The sequence below is a fragment of the Giraffa tippelskirchi genome, chromosome 4 (assembly GCF_054371585.1).
Source record: "Giraffa tippelskirchi isolate mGirTip1 chromosome 4, T2T-mGirTip1v1.2.pri, whole genome shotgun sequence".
In the NCBI taxonomy this organism is placed as follows: Eukaryota; Metazoa; Chordata; class Mammalia; order Artiodactyla; family Giraffidae; genus Giraffa; species Giraffa tippelskirchi.
The window spans coordinates 170,565,542-170,585,364 of NC_137278.1; the positions used below are offsets into that span (position 1 = coordinate 170,565,542).

Genomic DNA, 19,823 nt, shown 5'->3' on the forward strand with positions numbered 1-19,823 from the left:
AAAAGCAAGAGAGTTCCAGAAAAACATCTATTTCTGCTTTATTGACTATGCCAAAGCCTTTGACTGTGTGGATCACAATAAACTGTGGAAAATTCTGAAAGAGATTGGAATGCCAGACCACCTGACCTGCCTCTTGAGAAATCTGTATGCAGGTCAGGCAGCAACAGTTACAGCTGGACATGGAACAACAGACTGGTTCCAAATAGGAAAAGGAGTACATCAAGGCTGTATATTGTCACCCTGCTTATTTAACTTATATGCAGAGTACATCATGAGAAACACTGGGCTGGATGAAGCACAAGCTGGAATCAAGATTGTTGGGGGAATCAATAACCTCAGATATGCAGATGACACCACCCTTAAGGCAGAAAGTGAAGAACTAAAGAACCTCTTGATGAAAGTGAAAGGGAAGAGTGAAAAAGCTGGCTTAAAGCTCAACATTCAGAAAAAAAGATCACGGCATCTGGTCCCATCACTTCACGGCAATTAGATGGAGAAACAGTTGAAACTGTGGCAGACTTTATTTTTGAGGGGCTCCAAAATCACTGCAAATGGTGATTGCAGCCATGAAATTAAAAGACGCTTACTCCTTGGGAGAAAAGTTATGACCAACCTAGACAGCATATTAAAAAGCAGTGACATTACTTTGCCAACAAAGGTCCATCCACTCAAGGCTATGATTTTTCCAGTAGTCATGTATGGATGTGAGAGTTGGACTATAAAGAAAGCTGAGTGCCAAAGAATTGATGCTTTTGAACTATAGTATTGGAGAAGACTCTTGAGAGTCTTTCGGACTGCAAGGAGATCAAACCAGTCAACCCTAAAGGAAATCAGTCCTGAATATTTACTGGAAGGACTGATGTTGAAGCTGAAACTCCAATACCGTGGTCACCTGATGTGAAGAATTGACTCATTTGAAAAGACCCTGATGCTGGCAAAGACTGAAGACGGAAGAAGGGGACGAGAAAGGATGAGATGGTTGGATGGCATCACTGACTCAATGGACATGAGTTTGCGTGGACTCTGGCAGTTGGTGATGGACAGGGAGGCCTGGCACGCTGCAGTCCATGGGGTCGCAAAGAGTCAGACACAACTGAGCGACTGAAGTGAACTGAAGCCAATTAACATGCTGCTCAAGGTTTTAGTGGCATTTCTGATTTTCTGTTTAGGTATTCTATCAGTTATTGAGAGCCGCTTGTTGAAATCTCTGATATAATTGTGTTTGTCTCTTTCTCCCTATAGTTCTTCTGACAACAATCTCTGATTTTCCTTGAGGTTCTGCCTGACCTACTCTTGGGTGAGGATGTGACCTTATTTAACCAATCAGCATACCCCATGCCTTTGCTCATACCGATTGCTTTCTGTTTGGACATACGATCCAATTCAGGAAAGAAGAGTCAATCCCATGATATCTACCAAAACAAACAGGAAAAAGAAACTTTCTCTCCAGGAATGTTGCTAGCAATAAAGATAATTAAGCCTGGAGCTATTAGAGTCACTACCTGGGGCCTGAGAATAAAGCCAGTTCAGAAGAAAGCACCAAAGAGAGATGTCAAGAGACCAGCTGGAGCTCCTCCCTGGATCCAGCCACAGCTGAATGCACTGGACACCTCAAAAATGTTAGCCAATAAATTCTCCTTTTCTGCTGAACTATTTTGAATTGGGTTTCTGTCACTTACAACTAAAAACATCCTGACCAATACTGAAGAAGAGAGAAATACATTGTTGAGTCTCTTAAATACTTAGCAAGGATGCTAATGTCAGGTAAGGTGTCCCAGAAGTGCAATCCCATACCATTTGGTGAAACTCGTTGCCAGTCTTTTTGGTAAGCAGGATAAGGGCTACGCAGGTCATTACGCTAGAGTTATTTTGTGTGTGTGTGTGTTTACCTTTGAGGGATATATTCAACAACTCTGTCTCAACTGTTTTAACATCTCAGCATCTCAAAGTTGTAAGAACAGTAATTAAACAGAATCTGATCTTCTACATAGTATAGAGGAAGAGAGAGCATGATAAGGCGAAAACGGCAGTGAACCAAGAGTCCAATAACCTGGTATCTAATCCTAATCTGATCACTAATTGACAGTATGGGTTGACACAAATCCCCCTGCTCCTTTTGACCTCAATTTGTAAGCCTGTAAAGTGATAAGAATGACTATATCGTCTTCAAGCACCTGTCCAGTTCTGGAATGGACAGCCTGCTAGGATAGAGGTTCCTAATTTTTGATAGGATCTAAACCCCAGAAAAATACACATGTGCACAAACACATAATTCTGCATAGAGTCGCATGGGTTTCACAACTCTAGAAGCCATTCTATATCTCTAAACTCCCTGCTCCACAGAAACTACGACATTAGCTTCTGCTTGGGCTTCTCTGGTGACAGGGAGCTCACTACCTTACAAAGTAGTCAAACATAACTGAACTGCGCTGGAAAAATTGATTCGTCTTCATATTGAACCAAGAGCTGCACACTGTAACTTCTACACCATTGGTCTAACTTCTCCAGAGCAAAATGGGGGGGGAAAAAAACACTTTCCCTCCTTTGTGTAGCAACTCTTCATTTCTCTGAAAACTGTTTCTAACTTTGAAATGCAAACGATTTATGGGGAGAAATGCAGATGACTTGCTATGCAAATTATTTTACAGTGCATTATTATAAAGATATATTCTGCATTATTATAAAGATATATATTCTCATCCCAAATACGCCAATCATTTAAATGCAGATGCTAAATTCCAGACAAGCAGCACTGGTATTAATCTGCATGGTCTAGGTTCTGCAAAGACAGGAATTATTGTATAAAAACATCTCGAAGGAAACAGCAGTCTTTTGGAAAGAGCACTTCAGTAAGAATCAGAAGTCTTAGAAGTGGCTGTTAGCCTGTCTTGCACTCCAACTACCTGTGTATCCTTGGGCAAGTCACTTAACCCCTCCCTCTGAACCCCATTTTTCATCTGTAAAATGTGACAGAACCTACCTCACAGCGATGCAGTGAGGATCAAATGCTGTCCTGTTCGTAAAGCTTCTAGCCCAAGCCTGACACAGAACAAATTTTTACTACAGACTACCTCCGGGGCTCCGCAAGCCCAGCGTCTCATTCGATGCGCTCGGCGCTCTTGCACCAGCGGGATTCCCCTTCCCAAGCAGAGTCTGCGCTCTGGGCTCGACTGAGGCTCCCTGGTCGCTCGCGCTTTTCTCTCCTTCTCCAAGATGGCGGCAGTCGGCGGCGCTGAGGCGGGATCCGGGCGAGCCTAGTGAAGGTAGCGGCGAGCGGAGCCCCCACGAGGCCGACCTAGGCCCCCACCCCCAGGCGGCAGCGGTCCCGCCCCGCCGCCACCCGCCGCCTCGGGCCGCGACACCTCCCCGAGAGCGTCCCGGGCCCTTCGCGGCCTAGCCCAGGGGCCGAGCCGGGGACTGGAGTAGCGGCCGCAGTCCGCCCCCGGGAAGGGGCTGGAGCGGGCCGAAGGAGGAAGGCGGGCGGGAGCTGTTCAAATGGGGAAGGCGGGAAAGTGCGGGCCGGGAGGGGGCGTGCGGCCGCCCCGGGGGCCTGCGGGCCGAGGCCGCCCCTCCCCCTGCCCGGCCGTCTCCGCCCTCGGGGGCGCCTGGAGCCGCCGGGACGCGGGAACCCGGGTCGCGGCAGCCTTGAGGCTCAGGACCCGGGACTTGGGGTCCCCGGGCTGTCAAGGGGCAAGGGAGCCGGGGTGACGGGAGGGCCGGGACGCGGCTGGCAGGAGTGGATGCGAGGAGCTTTCTTTTTTTTTCCCTCTTCGCCCAGCTTTGTTGAACTAGCTGTTGCTGCAAAACTGCCAGGAAAATCCCGTTGGTTTGCCGTGGGGACCACAAAAATGGTGGTCTTGGGGGCTCTTTGTAGTAATAACCTGTGTGGTATGTAATCTTTGCGTGCGACCCAGTTTGAACGTGCCTTCCTTGGTGGAATCTCCATCCAGACCCATTCCCCCCCCCACCCCCCCAAAGCTGTTGCTTGTAGATTTCACTTAATTTTTCTATCGGGCAGAAGAGGAGAACCATCTTATCTCTCTGCTACCTGATGGCTAAGTTGGTGGCTGATTATATTACCCCATAGCAGAATTAAAAAAAAAAACAAACCCTGAATCTAGAGTAGAGCCTGTTGATTGGATAAGGCTTGTCAAAATTTGTACTGCTGAGTTTTTTTGGAAATGTGTGTTGTCAGCAGATCTGTGTGGTGGTCGTGGTTCCGCTTAATTGCACCCCAATGAGAGGATTCAATCCCCAACCCTGGCTGTGGGGATCTCTGCAGTTTCCAGAGCTGGCAGGGGCTGTGAGTGCTGCATAGGTAGGTTCGTGGAGAAGGGAGTGGCAAGAATTCGGAGTCTCTGGGTTCTGAGATTGGAGGAAATCTGGGCGAAAATGAGAAGGCATCCCCTGCTCCTATCCTCGAAGTAACAACAGCAGCAATTCAGAAACTGGCAACAGCTGTATGTTCATCTTCCTTTTCCTGCACCGACTGGCAGCTTGAGTTCCTGAAAGAAGGGCTGGAAGAAGAGAACATGGAATCTTGAAAATCTTGAACAAGGCTTGCCTCTTGAACTGGACCCGCGCCTCAGGATTTCGCTTACTGCCCCGGTTTCCGAGGCTTATTTGGTCTTTTTCAAAACACCCTTACATTTTGGGATGAAGAAGCTTACTGGTGATTGCTGGGGCTCAGATGAACTCAAAACACCATCTTCCGAAACTTTTTTTTCCAAAGTACTTGTAATTTGGGCTTTCAAAATAACAATGTACTGTGTCTGATGATTTCCCCTTTTTTCCTGATTGCTTTGACAACTCGGAAAACAAAGCCTGAACATCACCATATACTTATCTACAAGTGGAAGAGTAGCTCTGTCTCATCTTTTTCATCTCTTGAAGAGAAGTCCACAAGTTTGATAATTTGCACCTTCCAAAAGTACACATTTTTCATGATGGCATATTTCTTACTTCTACAAACAACATAAATAATGAACTTTTACTTCTGTTGTCACTTCTTAACCCACTGAGAGGAACATAATTGTAAAATTATCCTGCCTCTTGAAGTTGACAATTTTGAATTCTATACACACCAAAATTTATGGAGTTCCAAAGAATAAGCTTTAACATCTAAATGAGTTTTTACATTTGCCAACATTTAATGTAATTATGGCCTCTGTTTTCTAATGTGAATATCTAGCCTAATATTTTTCAGTTTTATTAATCCTCACAATCTGCTGCCTAAGCCTGGACTCTGAATTTATCATGGATAATGTTCAAGACCTGGAAAGAACATCAGGAGAGTTATCTTATATAAATGTTGCCCTAACTCTGCCTTTCCTCCACACTGTTGCTTGAGACTTCTTTATCTGGTTTCATCTTCCTTCTATGAGTCAGCATCCAAAACTAACCCCTGGGCTGCAATAATATCCTCACTTGAAAGAACCTAGAAGTTCAGGGTCTATCAGTCTGCCCAAGCTGTGAGTGAGATAGACCATTGTGTCTAATTTTAGTTTTTTAAGCTCTTGACTGTCCCAGTTCTTTACTGAGTTGGACTTGCCTTCAGGCCCCATTCATTTTTTACTATAGGTTATTTAATCTTGTAATTTATAAAATGCTCCTCCTGTGTCTTTAGAAAAATTAAATAGTAGCAGACCTAATTGTAATACAAAATGCCAACACCAGCACATGTTTTCTGTGCTGTTCTGTGCCTCTGAGGATCAGCTCCTAGTTTTCTGTTCCCTTGTACAGTTTTTTCATCCACTGGTTGTTTTTCAAAGCAGTCAGTTAAGAGACCATGAGTGCCTTTTCATATTCCAGTAAGTGACATCATTGTTTTCTTTCTGGAGCTGTCTTCAGAGCTACTTATTCCTATTCTGACTGTTAGTTGTTCAGCTCTGTTTTATGTTAGTTTTGATATTACCAAAGGGAAGGCCTGGTTATAAGTCTCAGGACCTGCCTTCACTTCATACAGAAGAGCATTTTGTTCTTGACCACAGATTGGTGGCTGCATTGGCGTTGAATATTTCAGATTTTTTTTGCCCATTATTTCTCAAAGATTCTTAGCCAGAATCCATTTGGCATGGAAAACATTTAACTTGAGGTCACAAGTGGTGATATTTCTTGGCATTATCAGCCTGTGAAAGTGAATGGGGTCCATATACTCTTCTAATAAACTTACTATGCTTTAGTGCCAGTGAGCAGATATGCTGTTTTTAAATGAATGGATGTAATTCCCTATGATGGTGTCCTCCTCTGACCCCTCCTGGAGTTGCACCATGTGGGTGGACAGGGGGCAACAGTCATTTCTATTTGAGAAAGTTTAATACTTAGTACTGGAACATGAAAAACTGGCTATATTGTGAATTTCTACATGAGACCCGACCTCATATCCCCATAATTTCCTGCAAAAAGCCCTTTGAGTAAGCAGTTCTCCAATTATTTGTAAAAGAAATTTCTTCACTTCACTCAAGCTTCTCTTACCTTGACCAAGTCCATTCTTCTTTCCACTCCTTAGGGAAGTGGAGAAATGCTTTTTTACATTTCTGAATGTTACTTGTAAATCGTTCTTGGTAATACTTTTTCTATTTTCAACATAAGCTTATCTGTGCATTGTATCTTATCTGACTTGTGTAAGTAGGTCTTTTTTCTTTTGGTTTATTTTAAATGTAACTCTTAGGAAAGTTTCCCTTGTTCATTCATCTTTTCTTTCCCAAAAGTTACATACTTCACAATTACCTGTACCTTCCTCAAAGGGATTGTCAGTATCTTGTTGAAGTGTCCTTCAGCATTTCTAAACTCCACTATAGTTATGAAGGTAAAATAAAAGTAAATAATCAGATCAACTTTTAAGCATTTCATTAACAGAATGAGGACATTTTCAATATATTTAGTATGTAAAATTTAAACTTCCTGCAAAAACTTTTCCTGCAGGAATTGTGACATTGCCTGTCCTAAAAATATTTGAAGAACCTTACCTTCGAGTGTGGTTTATGGCTCATCATCTTCAAAGTCAAAATGGACATATAAACTAGAATGCCAAAAAAGTAATTTTAACTAATTTAAAGCAGTATTTAGAACACTTAAATTTTAATAGTTCTTCAAAGTAGTGAAAATCTTAATAATGATAAAAATTTCATCACCAGTGGACAGGTGGCAATTCCTCCTTATTTTCATCTGTGAAAGTGAAAGTTGCTCAGTTGTGTCCCACTCTTTGCAATCCCATGGAGTTTTCCAAGCCAGAATACTGGAGTGGGTAGCCTTTCCCTTCTCCCAGGGATCTTCCCAACCCAGGGATCGAACCCAGGTCTCCTGCATTACAGGCGGATTCTTTACCAGCTGAGTCACAAGGGAAGCCCATTTTCACCTGTAGCCTTTAAGAAAGGCTTCATAGCATTAAAGCTGTTTTATGGGCAACTACTGTAAGAAGTGTGCCTACTTTTACACTTCTGTGATTTTGAGCAAATTCAAAGAGCCCAACAAAATACACACCAAAAAATTATGCTCTCAAGATCTTTACTATCCCTGTCATGTTGTCATCATTTCTGCTTAAGCTGCAATACAACAGATTTTAGCCTGTCACCAATTCAACCAGTAGGATGTTGTGGTCTCAAATGCGTGGCATGATCTGTCTTCCTCTGCATCCTGCTTTGTCTGTGCATTTTGTGACCGTAATTGAACCTAACCCTCTGACTTCATGTCGGCTTTCACCCTGTCTCAGTGTTACTAGACCTGTTGGCATTTCGCAAGTTCTCATGAATTTTTGAAGTTTTTTTTTTAATGGGAGGTATTTTATATACTTCCCCAACTGACACCTTTAATTCATGAATCAAATCGAATTAAGCCTAATGCACTTGCTACAGCTTCATCCCTAGTATATTTACAAACAGAGGAGGTGGTGACAAGACACTCCTTTATTCCTTGCTGCCCTTCCAGTCCGCCCTTGGATCACTTCGCATTTCCACCTGGAAGGTTGCTTCTCCACAGTGATTTCGCATTACAGGAGGGTTTTCCTTCTTTGTTTCTCAGACCTGGTCCTGTAGACGGGAAGGAGCCTGGACACAGGGACCCCATTCTCAAAGGCCCTGCAGGACCGCCATGGCTTATGATGACTCCATGAAGAAAGAAGGTATGACCCCTTAACCTGAGAAGCATTCCAAAGGGGGTGTCCTCTTCAATCCTTGCAGCCCATGGACATAGAGACCAGGACTGGCCATCACAGCCTGGATTCCCAAGTGATGACCCAGAGCACTAGTAAAACTTCACATCATCCCCAGACTGGGCCCATGGAAACGCAAACTGGGACAGGGTTCTAACACAAGAGTCTGAGCCATAAGTCTCTGTAGTCTTTGGGGTGATCCCCAGCAGCACTCGTGGTCCTTGCCAGCTCCAGTGTGCAGGAGCCTGGGGATAGGAATCACACAGTGGACGCCCACAGAGCAGCACAGCACATGAATCCTTATTCTTTTCAGCCTTACCTCTGCAAGTCTGTGTCCACCAGCCAAATCACAACTAAGAAACCATGTCTCAGGATGCACCTTGGGCCTTTGCATAGCATGGAAGCGTTGTTTCTTCAGGTCTGATTTCTTGTATTCGCAGCCAAGTCGTCAGGACATAATGCTTGTCCCCTCGGATCTAGCCCTGTGTTCCAGTGGACTTACCAAATGACATGATTCTAACTTGGAAATGGAGGGACTGTTGCATTTCATGGGTGGTGATGCAGTCGTGACTTACTTGACTTTCTCATTTCCTTTCCCAAACGAATCTGTGCTTCTCAGATTGCTTTGATGGTGATCACAGCTTTGAGGACATAGGGCTAGCTGCTGGCCGAAGCCAACGAGAAAAGAAACGTTCTTACAAAGATTTTTTAAGGGAAGAGGAAGAAATCGCTGCTCAGGTCAGGAATTCTTCCAAGAAGAAATTAAAGGTAAATTCTAAACATTTGAATTAGGAACATTTAAACTAGTTCATAGCGTGTTTCCTAGTATTCGAAGAAAGATGTTTCTTTGAAAAACATTTAAAAAGAAAGATAAGCATCATTCACATCTTTTTTTTTTTTTTTAACTATTTCCTGTGTGGTACTTTATTTTCCAAAGTCAGAAATCGTCAGAAAACAAGATTGGTTCCAAAGTGCCTGTGCCTCGTCGTCTTATTCGTTGCTCAGTTCTCCTTCCTCTTGAATTCCAGGACAGTGAACTTTACTTCTTGGGGACGGACACGCACAGGAAAAAGAGGAAGCATTCCTCCGATGACTACTACTATGGAGGTGAGGCTGGGGAGCAGCAGCAGGCGGGACAGACACTTCACTGGTTCTTGGAGTCGGGGTAGGGGAGAGAGATCCAGATGTTGCTGACTCAGTGGCCTATTTAACAGGAGAGTGGTTCTTGTTCTGAGTGCCGATAAACCAGTGTGAAGGAGGAGAGAGGTGGAGGGCTGGTATTTTGGAGGATTCAGCATAGAAGAACAGTCTTCATTTGTGATACACCAGGTACCAGGTTCCTTCTCCCCCCAATCATCCACTTATCTTGTGCCCATTGTTATTAGCATCCCTCTTGCCATTTGTAGTCCTGGGCCCTCCAGCCTGCGCCTGTGGGTTCCTTCTCACTCCAGCGCGTATCCACTCACAAGACCAGCTTTTCTTAGCTATATTATACACTTAGCTGACGAGACCGACTCTTTGCTAGAATGGATTTGTCCTGAACCCAGAAACAAATGATGCTTTGTCTTCAGTGTAATCTAAAGTTGTAACTACTCGTAACCCCGCAGCCATGGTCCATCCTTCTGAGCATGCTGTCTTTGGTGGCTTGTGAAGACTCAGTGAAGAAAAACATCTTGAGTGGCAAGAACTGTCTCCAGGGTCAGAGGCAGGATCTACCAAGCCAAGAAGCACGTGGGCATCATCTCTGAATGTTTACAATCAGTTGAAGGGCCTCCCCTCCAGTCATTCCTGTTAGCCTCTTCCTCATCTTAGTTGGGGGTTTTTGGTGAGAGAGAAAACTTGTTGGAAGTTACTCTGCCATAGGGACAATTACTTCTCTTGATTACTTCTAGATATTTCATCTTTGGAGCCGTCACAGAAGAAAAAGAAAAAGTCCAGCCCACAGTCTGCTGATACAGCTATGGACCTATTGAAAGCGATCACTTCCCCTCTGGCCACAGGCACCAAACCCTCCAAAAAGACAGGAGAAAAGTCATCCAGTTCCTCAAGTCATTCAGAGAGTAAGAAGGAACACCACAGGAAGAAAGTCAGCGGAAGCAGTGGGGAGCCATCCCTGGAGGATGGCAGTTCCCACAAATCCAAAAAAATGAAACCGCTCTACGTGAACACAGAGACACTGACCCTTCGTGAGCCTGACGGCTTAAAGATGAAACTTATCCTCTCGCCCAAGGAGAAGGGGAGCAGCTCCGTTGACGAGGAGTCTTTTCAGTACCCCTCTCAACAAGCGACTGTGAAAAAATCCTCTAAGAAGTCAGCTCGGGATGAGCAGGGTGCTTTACTCCTAGGTCACGAGTTACAGAGCTTTCTAAAAACAGCCCGGAAGAAGCACAAGTCATCCTCAGACCCACGTTCGTCTCCTGGCCCCGAAGGCTGTGGCTCTGAGGCCTCCCAGTTCACAGAATCCCACAGTGCTAACCTTGACCTTTCAGGGCTCGAACCTATCCTGGTAGAATCAGACTCCTCCTCTGGCGGGGAGCTAGAGGCTGGGGAGTTAGTGATCGATGATTCTTACCGGGAAATCAAGAAGAAAAAGAAGTCAAAGAAGAGCAAAAAGAAGAAGGACAAGGAGAAGCATAAAGAGAAGCGACACTCCAAGTCCAAGAGGAGTTCGGGGCTTCCCCCTGCTGCCGGGACAGGAGAGGTCCCTGCGCCGCCTGCCCCCGCTCCCAGCCTCCCATACACCGGAGCTGCCGCCCCGCCCCCGCCACTTCCCAGCCTCCACACAGACGGGCACAGCGAGAAAAAAAAGAAAAGAGAGGAGAAGGACAGAGAGAGAGATCGAGGAGAAAAGGTAAGGCATTTTTTTAAAGTATGGTGGAGGACAGGAGGTGAAGCAGGCTTTTCCTTGACCGTAGTAAGTGGACTCGGAATTAAGCAGGTGAACCATTGGGAATGTAGCAAGCTAAATCCACTGGAGTGATGCAAAGTATAAAATAGCACCGGGCTTCCCTGATGGGTTAGGAAAGAACATTGTAGAATCTCTAGTCCACTTTTTTTTTATAACAGAAACAGCAGTCTTATTGAAATATAATTCTGATGGCTCAGACAGTAAAGAATCTGCCTGCAATGCAGGAGACCCGGGTTCAATCCCTGGGTTGGGAACATCCCCTGGAGAGAATGGCTACCCACTCTAAGTATTCTTGCCCGGAAATCCCAAGGACAGAGAAGCCTGGCAGGCTACAGTCGATGGTTTGCAAAGAGTCGGACACAACTGAGCAACTAACACATTCACTCATAAAATAGTACCGATGGAACAAAAATAGGAGCTACCTTAATTATTCATGGGTTTTCTTGAGAGAGTTGTTCTCCCACTGTGCCAAGCATGGGTTTAGAAATACCGAGGTTTTTTCTGACTGGCCCTTGGAATTCATAGAAGGAGCCAAACCCAATTTCTTTTACTCAGCAGTGCAGTCTGCCTAAGGCAGAGAGAGATGAAAAGGTATTCATTCTGTGAGTTCATCTTGAAAAACAGATTTTTTAAATTAGAATGACAAAATTAGGTAATGGCTTCCCACTAACTGATACTGGCTACGGTGTGGTGTTCCTTTTAGTGTCAAAGATGTGTTCTCTTGCGTGTGAGTGCTTTCTGTGTGCCAAGACCAGTGCTGCCACACGAGTTAAGAGGTGGGAAGAGGAGCAAGGGGCCTATAACTCTTGATCTCAGGAAGCTCACCGTTTGCTGAGAAGAGAGGAATAGAAATCAGCCACCTTGGTTTGATTTCTGTCTCACAACTCAAGAAATTTCCTAGCAGTTGTACTATGGGGGCTGATGACTGTGTCACTACAGGTTTCCTTTAAAAGATGAACTTTTTTCCCCCAGTTATCAAAGTAGCATGTTATTTGTCTAGAAACTTAGAAATTCAGAATAGTAGAAAAAAATCAATCATAGTTTTTACCACCCAAAGACAACCATTTTCTTCCTTTCCCCTTCAAAGTTAAATGTCAGGTAAAATCAGAAAAGAAAAGCAACTAAGAAAGAGAAAATCAACTATAATAAGAATATGGGATTGGTGATTTCATTTCGGCCTATAATTGAGGCACAAGTTACTTTCCCCACTAGTAAGATTGCCGTTTAAGAAAATATACAAATCAGAAAGAAAAAAACTGTACCTTCTGATCTAAGGATCATCAAGAACTGGACAGTCAGATTCCAGGGCAGGTTTTATTCATTGTTTATTCCAAAATTATTTCATGAAGTAGTACATTTCCTGTGTAAGATACTGTTTATTCCAAGAATTTCCACTCTAGTGATACATGCTAATGCCATTAATTAATCTCCTGGTAAATGTGAGGAAGGCAAGGTGGTCACAGAAACCTTAAAGGAGAAAAAGGTTATCAGCAGAAGGGAACACATGGAGGCAGAGAGATGTTTAGGAAGCAGGACAGCAAAAGAGCTGAACTCCAGTCCTGTGTTTCCAACTGTCTGATAATATTTCTACTTGAACACCTTGGCTACCTCAGACTGTGTGTCACTCATGAAGCTCATCACCAGGCCCCTAAACCTGGTTTAGCCTTTCCCCCTCCATTACCTCCTATAACCCTCATGTCCTACCAATCTATATGCTTATTATTTTTTTCAGTACTTTATTACGAAGTTTTTCAAGCTAAAAGCATTAAAGAATTGTAGTGAACACCATATGCCACCCATTGAGATTCTGCAGTTAGTATTTTGCCATTTGCTTCATCATCCATCCGTTTATCTTATCTTTGTTAATGTATCTTTAAGTTGTATGTATCATACACTTCACCCCTAGACACCTCAGTTTGCATGTCATTAACTTAAGCTCAATATTTGTCTTCTGGGCTTTTATTAGGTAAAATTCACATATGGTAAAAATGCACAAATGTTAAGTTACCATCTGATGAGTGTTGATATGTTCGCACACCTATTTGACCAAACCTCTATCACAATATAGTGCTTCCCTGGTGGCTCAGATGGTAAAACATCTGCCTGTTGTACGGGAGACCTGGGTTCGATCCCTGGGTTGGGAAGATCCCCTGGAGAAGGAAATGGCAACCCACTCCAGTACTCTTGCCTGGAAAATTCCATGGGCTGAGGAGCCTGGTAGGCTACAGTCCATGAGATCACAAAGAGTCGGACACGAGTGAGTGATTTCACTTTCACTTTCACTGTCACAATATAGGTACTACCCTCATCACAGATGCTCAGAGGTATTTCTCGTACCCCTTCTCAGTCAGTCCCACTGTTCTGATTTTTTTTTTCCAAACTTATAGTTCACTTTTACATTTCCCTCCACTTAAGGGTTGAGCCTGATATTCTTCCTCTTTAATAGCTTCCACACTTTTATGCCCTCTATCACCACTGCCTCATCTCTCTCAGTACTTAATGTAATAAATGGCCCTCTTTCCATCTCTTCCCCCATGCAGTTAATTAGTCTTACACTGATGCCAGAATGAACTTAAGTATCACTTGATGATGACAGTGGTCCACTCAACATCCTCAGTGAATTTTTACTGTCTTCATGTTAAACCATAAGCTCCGAGGGGACCAAGATCATGTCTGTCTTGCTGTCCACTCTGTCCCTAATACATAATCTGCAGTCTGGCCCGTTGTCAAAAATCAATGAATGCTTGTTGAATGAATAAATATCAAAGTCCAAACACTTGCCCAAGCATTCATAATGGTGATTTAGCCTGAAACCATCCTTTTCAGCTTTACCTGCTAGTAGTCTGATTTGCATGCAACTGTGCAGAAACCAGACTTGCTCCTCACAGTCTGACCTCCACTCCTTGGATTGTATTTTGCGGTGACCTTCTTCCCCTTGTTTTTCCTCCACATAGTGAAGCTCTACTTCCCCTTAAGACCCAATCAAATGCCACCTCCTCTAAGATATCCTGACCCTCCAGTTACAAGTAACTAATGAATTCCCAGAAAACCCTTGCTATGGGCAGTTACTGCACTTATTTTCTTCTTTATATTGGATTTGTCTTTGTGTGTATTCCGTTTCCCCTATTGAAGATGGTAAGCTCCTTGAGGATGTTTTAGCTCCTTAGGGACTCTTTTAGCCACCTACTGTGATTGCTTTCAACTCCTTAATGTCCTTGGTAGGCTTTTTGTGACGCATGTCAAATGAATGAATATGTGGGTGAAAACAGCATCAAAAATGTAGGTTGTAAACAAATGGTAAAGAATCTCCAATGCCAAAGTGAGGGATTTGGCCATGGCACTTTGGGTTCTGAGCAGGGCTTAAATATGCAGTAAATGATAATTGAAGAATAAAATGATGAAGCTATACCTGGTGGCTTAGACTGAGCAGAGACTTGAGACAGACCACCCAGGAAGTTACTATAGTCAGAGATCAGTAATGAAAGCCTGTTAGAAATAAAATTGAAGAGACAGATTCAGGAGAGACTCTGAAGGAAAAAGTGACAAGATCTGGCAGCTGGACTTGGCTCTGGGGAACCAGAAACATGAGTGAGTACATAGATGTCCCTTCAGGTTTTGAAGATAAAATTATATTCTCAAGGGTGAGGACTTATTTATAACTCCCCCAAATGGTGAGTGATTGCTAGTGAAAAATGAATTTGAGTTTATAGCAAAAAGTCTTACTGTGAATCAGTATTTGATTGTGACTGTCCAGAGCTGAAACCCGATTACTCTGAATGCAATTCTTTATTTCTCCAACAGATTATTTATGGGACATACACTGAGTTTTCACTGTGTATGAAAATTTCCATGGAGCTTTAAAAAAAAGAATCCTTCCCTGGGCTTTGTTTCAGTATAAAAAGGAACTATCTGAGGGACTTTCCCAGTGGTGTAGTGGTTAGAACTCAGCACCTCCACTGCAGGGTCCATAGGTTTGATCCCCGGCTGAAGAACTAAGATCCTGCATGCTACTTGGTGTAGCCAAAAAAAAAATAGAACTATCTGAAAATTCACCTCAAGATAGAATGGAAGGCTTCAGGAACAGCTTTCCCTTGGCCTGCAGAAAACACACATGAGGAGCTCACTGTGAAAGTGTGGTAGGCCTCTGTGTGCCCTTTCTACCCTAGGTTCTGTGACCAGGACAGCAGTAAATGTGGAGAAGCAAAAGAATGTCTGATTTGGAAGAAGAAGAAAAGTTAGGTGTAGATTCCAAGACATAACAATCTAGAGGTTCAACAGAGCTAAGTGGTGAAGAACGTGGCCATGGAGCCAGCCCTGTGGGCTCCATTCCTGGCTCTGCCACTTAGAAGCTGTGCAGTGCTAGACACGTTGCACAACTTCTCCATCTACAAGTTGGGAGTGAGGATAGACCAACCTGGTAGGGTTGTTAAGGGTTCAGTGAGGTGATACATGGAAAGGTGTTTAGGGCCTCTGTATGCCAAGGCCCTCTGGGGTGCCAACAGCACAGGGGTACTACGGGATTTTTTTCAACATTAAAATTTCAGGAGAAACAGCCATGCTTGCCATCTGTGAAGTACCTTCTGAACTATTGGAGTGAAGTAATCCTCAGTTTTAACATCTTTTTCTACTCCGTGCCTTTCCATAATGCTGTATCTTTTCAAAGCTAGGTTTTCAGTGATTGCTGTGATAAAAAGCATATACTCTCTGGTGGTGCAGTGTTTAAGACACTGGTTTCTACTGTAAGAGGCACAAGTTCAATCCCTGGTTGGGGAACTAAGATCCCACATGCCATACAGCTAAAAAAGTAAATATGTTTTTTAAACAAGGAAATTAAAAACAAAAACAAAAACATATACCGCTTGAAGACCTGCACAGGCACCGTGACCCAACAAAGTTTGGAAACCCTTGACTTTGCACAGTGTTTGGCACTGCCAGGCTCCTCTGTCCATGGGATTTCCCAGGCAAGCATACTGGATCGGGTTGCCATTTCCTACTCCAGGGAGTTCTTGTCCTAGTTGCTACTTACTAGACTTGTTCTCTGGAGATGGCTTCCTCACTTGCCTGCTCACTTGTGAAATGGGCTACTTAGAGTAAATCAGGTGAACGAGTAACATGCTTGGCACAGGGCATGGCTCAATCAAGAGCTGCTGTTACAGCAACTGTTGTTTTCATCCCAGGTTCCTTGGAAGCATAAAATATACTTGAAAACATGTTTTCAAAACTTTTTTTTTTTCAGCCACTCATTTCACAAATTAGAATAAGCAAGGGGGTGCTGCTTTTATGGTTTTGTTTCTGTTTTGTTTTTTCATGTTAACACCCACCTTTTCGGAAGCCACCTCTGCAACTAGCAGTTAAGAACCAGAAAGAAAACAGGGTCCCTAAGGAGCAAAAGGAGATGTTACAGAACGAGTTTACAACAGATCCTTGGAACACTTCATGGGCTCTGGGGAAGGGGGAACATCAGCTGGAGATGCATCAAGAGGCCACTCTGGCCCTATTCTTTTCTTCACAGTCTTAACGAACAAGCACGCAGCCTGCTTCACATAGAAGCAGATGAGGGACTACAAATGAATGTGCTTTTCACACACAATTCTGACACTTGGTTATGCATAAAGTACATATTTATTCTGCCCTTACATTGTGCCAGGCCCTGATCAGATATAGTGTCAACTCTCAAACAGCTCTCGATGTGGTAAGAGGGTTTGGAAAGTACCCAGTGGGTTGAACCTCAGCAGAGATGCATGCCGAGTGCTGAGGAGAGCCTGGGGGTGACCAGGAAGCATTCAGAGGGAGGCAGCACCCAAACCGAATCTCAAGGCCAAATAGGAATTGTTGAGTGGAAAGGAGGAGTGGGCATTCCAGTCAAGGAGTGGAGAATGCATATGAAGGCACAAGAGGTGGTAGGGTGTTCAGAAACCAACAGGAAGTCTAGCCAACCGAAAGGTAAAAGAAACCATGTGGAAGGCAGGAAGAAGCAGGCATTAGTAAATTACAGTGGGAATAAGAACTTTGCTATGGAGTTGCTCATATGTTCTAAGAACTGCACTAATTTTTTATCTATGGTGTACTGATGAATTTCCACAAGAGCCCAATGAGGTGTAGGTATTTTTATGTCCATTTCACAGAAATGAGCTCAAAAAAGTGAAATAACCTGCCCTTGGATACATACCTGTTGAGTGGCAGTACAAGGGTTTGACTCCAAGTTGTTCTGATGACAGGACCCAGAAAGAATGTTTAAATTCTACTCAGTAATGTAATATGAGAGAGAGCAGAATTAGATTCCCATTCAGAAGGGTTAAAACAGAAGCTTTGGTGTGAAAACTTGACTGTTCTGGTACCCTTTCCTTTGGCCAGTACAGATTGAGAGATCTCAGTGAGGTTAGTTCGGAGGAGCATCAGATGATGACCCTGCCAGTTCCTGGGTAAATGCCTCAGGTATCTGGTTCTCATCTTAAAATGGCAGGAATAATGAAACCTACCTTGTAGGATTGTTGGGAGCGATAAATGAGTTTCCACAGGTAAAGCCTTGGTAACCGTGTCTCCTGCACAGTATTAACATCAGTGAAGAGGTTGGGTTCCGTCATCAGCAGAAGGAAGCCAAGTTTATTTAGAAGACCTGTAAATTATGTTTTGCCAGGTTCCTCTGTCCATGGGGATTCCCCAGGCAAGAATCCTGGAGTGGGTTGCCATGCCTCCTCCAGGAGATCTTCCCAACCCAGGGATCGAACCCAGTCTCCCACATTGCAGGTGGATTCTTTACTGACTGAGCCACCAAGGAAGCTGTTTTATCCTTTAAAAATAGGTTCTTAAACTAGAGTCCTAGATGGGCTCAAAGAACGATTTTTATCAGACTTTCACAAAGAGTTCTGTGCTCTAAAGGAGTTCAGCATGACTGCTTTATACAACACATTAAGAAGTTGCTCTTGGAAGGTCTTGATATTGTGACACATCTTCAAACATTTAAAGGAGGTCTGGCTGTAAAATTACTGAGTCATGCTTAAGTGGATTTGTTGTAGTTATTTGCTGCTAGTAATAAAGGACCCAAGTTTTCGAAGTATTAACAATTTTGTTAAGGAGAGCCCACAGTTATTCCAGATATAACCACTATAAGTCACAAGAGTTTGGGAGTAGGGAGAGGGATTGAATATTTGTATAATAAGTGGGAAAAAAGGGTTTACCGGTTTGTTATTTAGTTGCTAAGTCGTGTCTGACTCTTTGAGACCCCATGGACTGTAGCCCACCAGGCTCCTCTGTCCATGGGATTTCCCAGGTAAGAACTCTGGAATCGATTGCCATTTCCTTCTCCATTTCCAGTTTGGGGGTGGGGGAGGGGTGGTGATTTATTGTAAATAACAAATGCTAGACTTGAATATATTAAAATCCTATTTCTACTATAAAAATAAAAAATTTAGTGTGTGAGCTTACCTGGAGATCCAGTGGTTAAAACTGGGCTTTAGTGCAGGGGTCTCAGGTTCAATCCCTGATGGGGAACTAAGATTCTAACATACTGTGCGGGGCAGCAGAAAAAAATTTCTAGGGTGAAATTACTGGCCTTGCATTTAGAATCATATGGAAATGTTTTGTTTGTCTAGAGATCATCCATTATTTGTGTTATTTCTAACTGTTAATTTATAAAAAAATGGCTATGCCCTGGAAAAAAATTTAACCCTCAAGTTTGAATTCCAAACTTTGGATCCTTAGGCTGGAGTTGCATCTTATAACACAAAGGTTAGGTTCTAAGGTCAGCACATAAGGTGAAAATTCTTCAGAGTTTCCCTTGAAAATCCCTTAGGAAGGCTGAAGGCCAGTAGATGCTCAGTCCAACAGAATGGCAGCCCATTCTTCACCAGATGAAGTCATTGATGTATATTGAGAAGCCATAATTTTCTTTTTTAAATTATGTCAGCTCCAACATCAGACTCACCCTTGGGTAGTGAGGTGCACGCACTGAGGGAGACATACAGGAACTGTCTGAGGAAAGCAGATTTATGCTTTCTGTCACACTTGCTCCAAGGACTGGGTTCTCAAAACAGAATCACCCAGACAAATCAGTCCATTGCTCCCTCTCTCTCTCATGACCAAATATAGAACTGTGAACTCATATCTTTCTCTGTAATGCCACTTCATTTTCTCTTGAGCCCAATAAATTGAGATTTGAAAGGACTAGAACACTTAGCGCGTCTGGGGATATGAGGCTGCTACTCAATTAATAAAGGAGATACAGCACCTAGAACTCACTCCTGTAACATCTCTGAACAGGACTGGCTTCATCAGAAGAATACTAAAACTAAGACCTTTACTATTTAAATGAAATGTTTGAAGGCCTTACCGCTGTTTTCTTTGTCTGATTTAAGTCAGATAGATTCACCCTATCCCCCTTCACCAGAATTTCTATTTTTAAGAAAACTCATATTGGCTTTTTGGATGCTACAACTTCTATTGTAAAAAAAAAAAAATAGAGGGAATAGAAATTAACTTTTCTATTACGGCATAACAAATTACCACTATCCATTTGTTAACATCACCTCACCATCCTACAGATCAGAAGTCCAGCCAGGTCTCCTCTCAGCCCTCTGTTCCGTTTCTCACAAGGCTAAGCCACGTGTTGGCTAGAACTGGGTTCTCAGCTGAGGCTAGAGGTCCTCTGCCAGGTTGTTGGCAGCATTCAGTTCCTTTCAATGGTAGAACTCATGGCAACTTGTCTCCAAGTTCAGGGCCAGTAGGGGAGTGTCTTCTGTTGGGTCTCACCTCCTTTAAGGTCTCACC

General features: G+C 43.4%; 1 protein-coding gene and 1 long non-coding RNA gene across 8 annotated transcripts in view; one reads left to right on the plus strand and one right to left on the minus strand.

Annotated features, from left to right (window-relative positions):
• Positions 1–3,565, minus strand: part of LOC145547137 (uncharacterized) — a 90,308-nt gene extending 86,743 nt beyond the window's left edge. The window contains exon 1 of one of the 2 annotated variants that reach the window (XR_014083568.1): positions 2,981–3,231. This is a non-coding gene — a long non-coding RNA (uncharacterized LOC145547137). Of the gene's footprint in view, positions 1–2,980 lie in introns of both variants that reach the window. The other variant, XR_014083567.1, reaches the window with a different exon arrangement.
• Positions 3,187–19,823, plus strand: part of HMGXB4 (HMG-box containing 4) — a 31,948-nt gene continuing 15,311 nt past the window's right edge. For 2 of the 6 annotated variants that reach the window (XM_081595926.1, XM_081595928.1), the window contains exons 1-5: positions 3,187–3,263; positions 8,020–8,119; positions 8,769–8,917; positions 9,178–9,256; positions 10,042–11,000. In XM_081595926.1, coding sequence (XP_081452052.1) covers positions 8,089–8,119; positions 8,769–8,917; positions 9,178–9,256; positions 10,042–11,000 — 1,218 coding nt within the window. In that variant the 5' untranslated portion in view covers positions 3,187–3,263; positions 8,020–8,088. Of the gene's footprint in view, positions 3,889–8,019; positions 8,120–8,768; positions 8,918–9,177; positions 9,257–9,363; positions 9,479–10,041; positions 11,001–19,823 lie in introns of all 6 variants that reach the window. The other 4 variants (XM_081595930.1, XM_081595927.1, XM_081595931.1 and 1 more) reach the window with 4 other exon arrangements.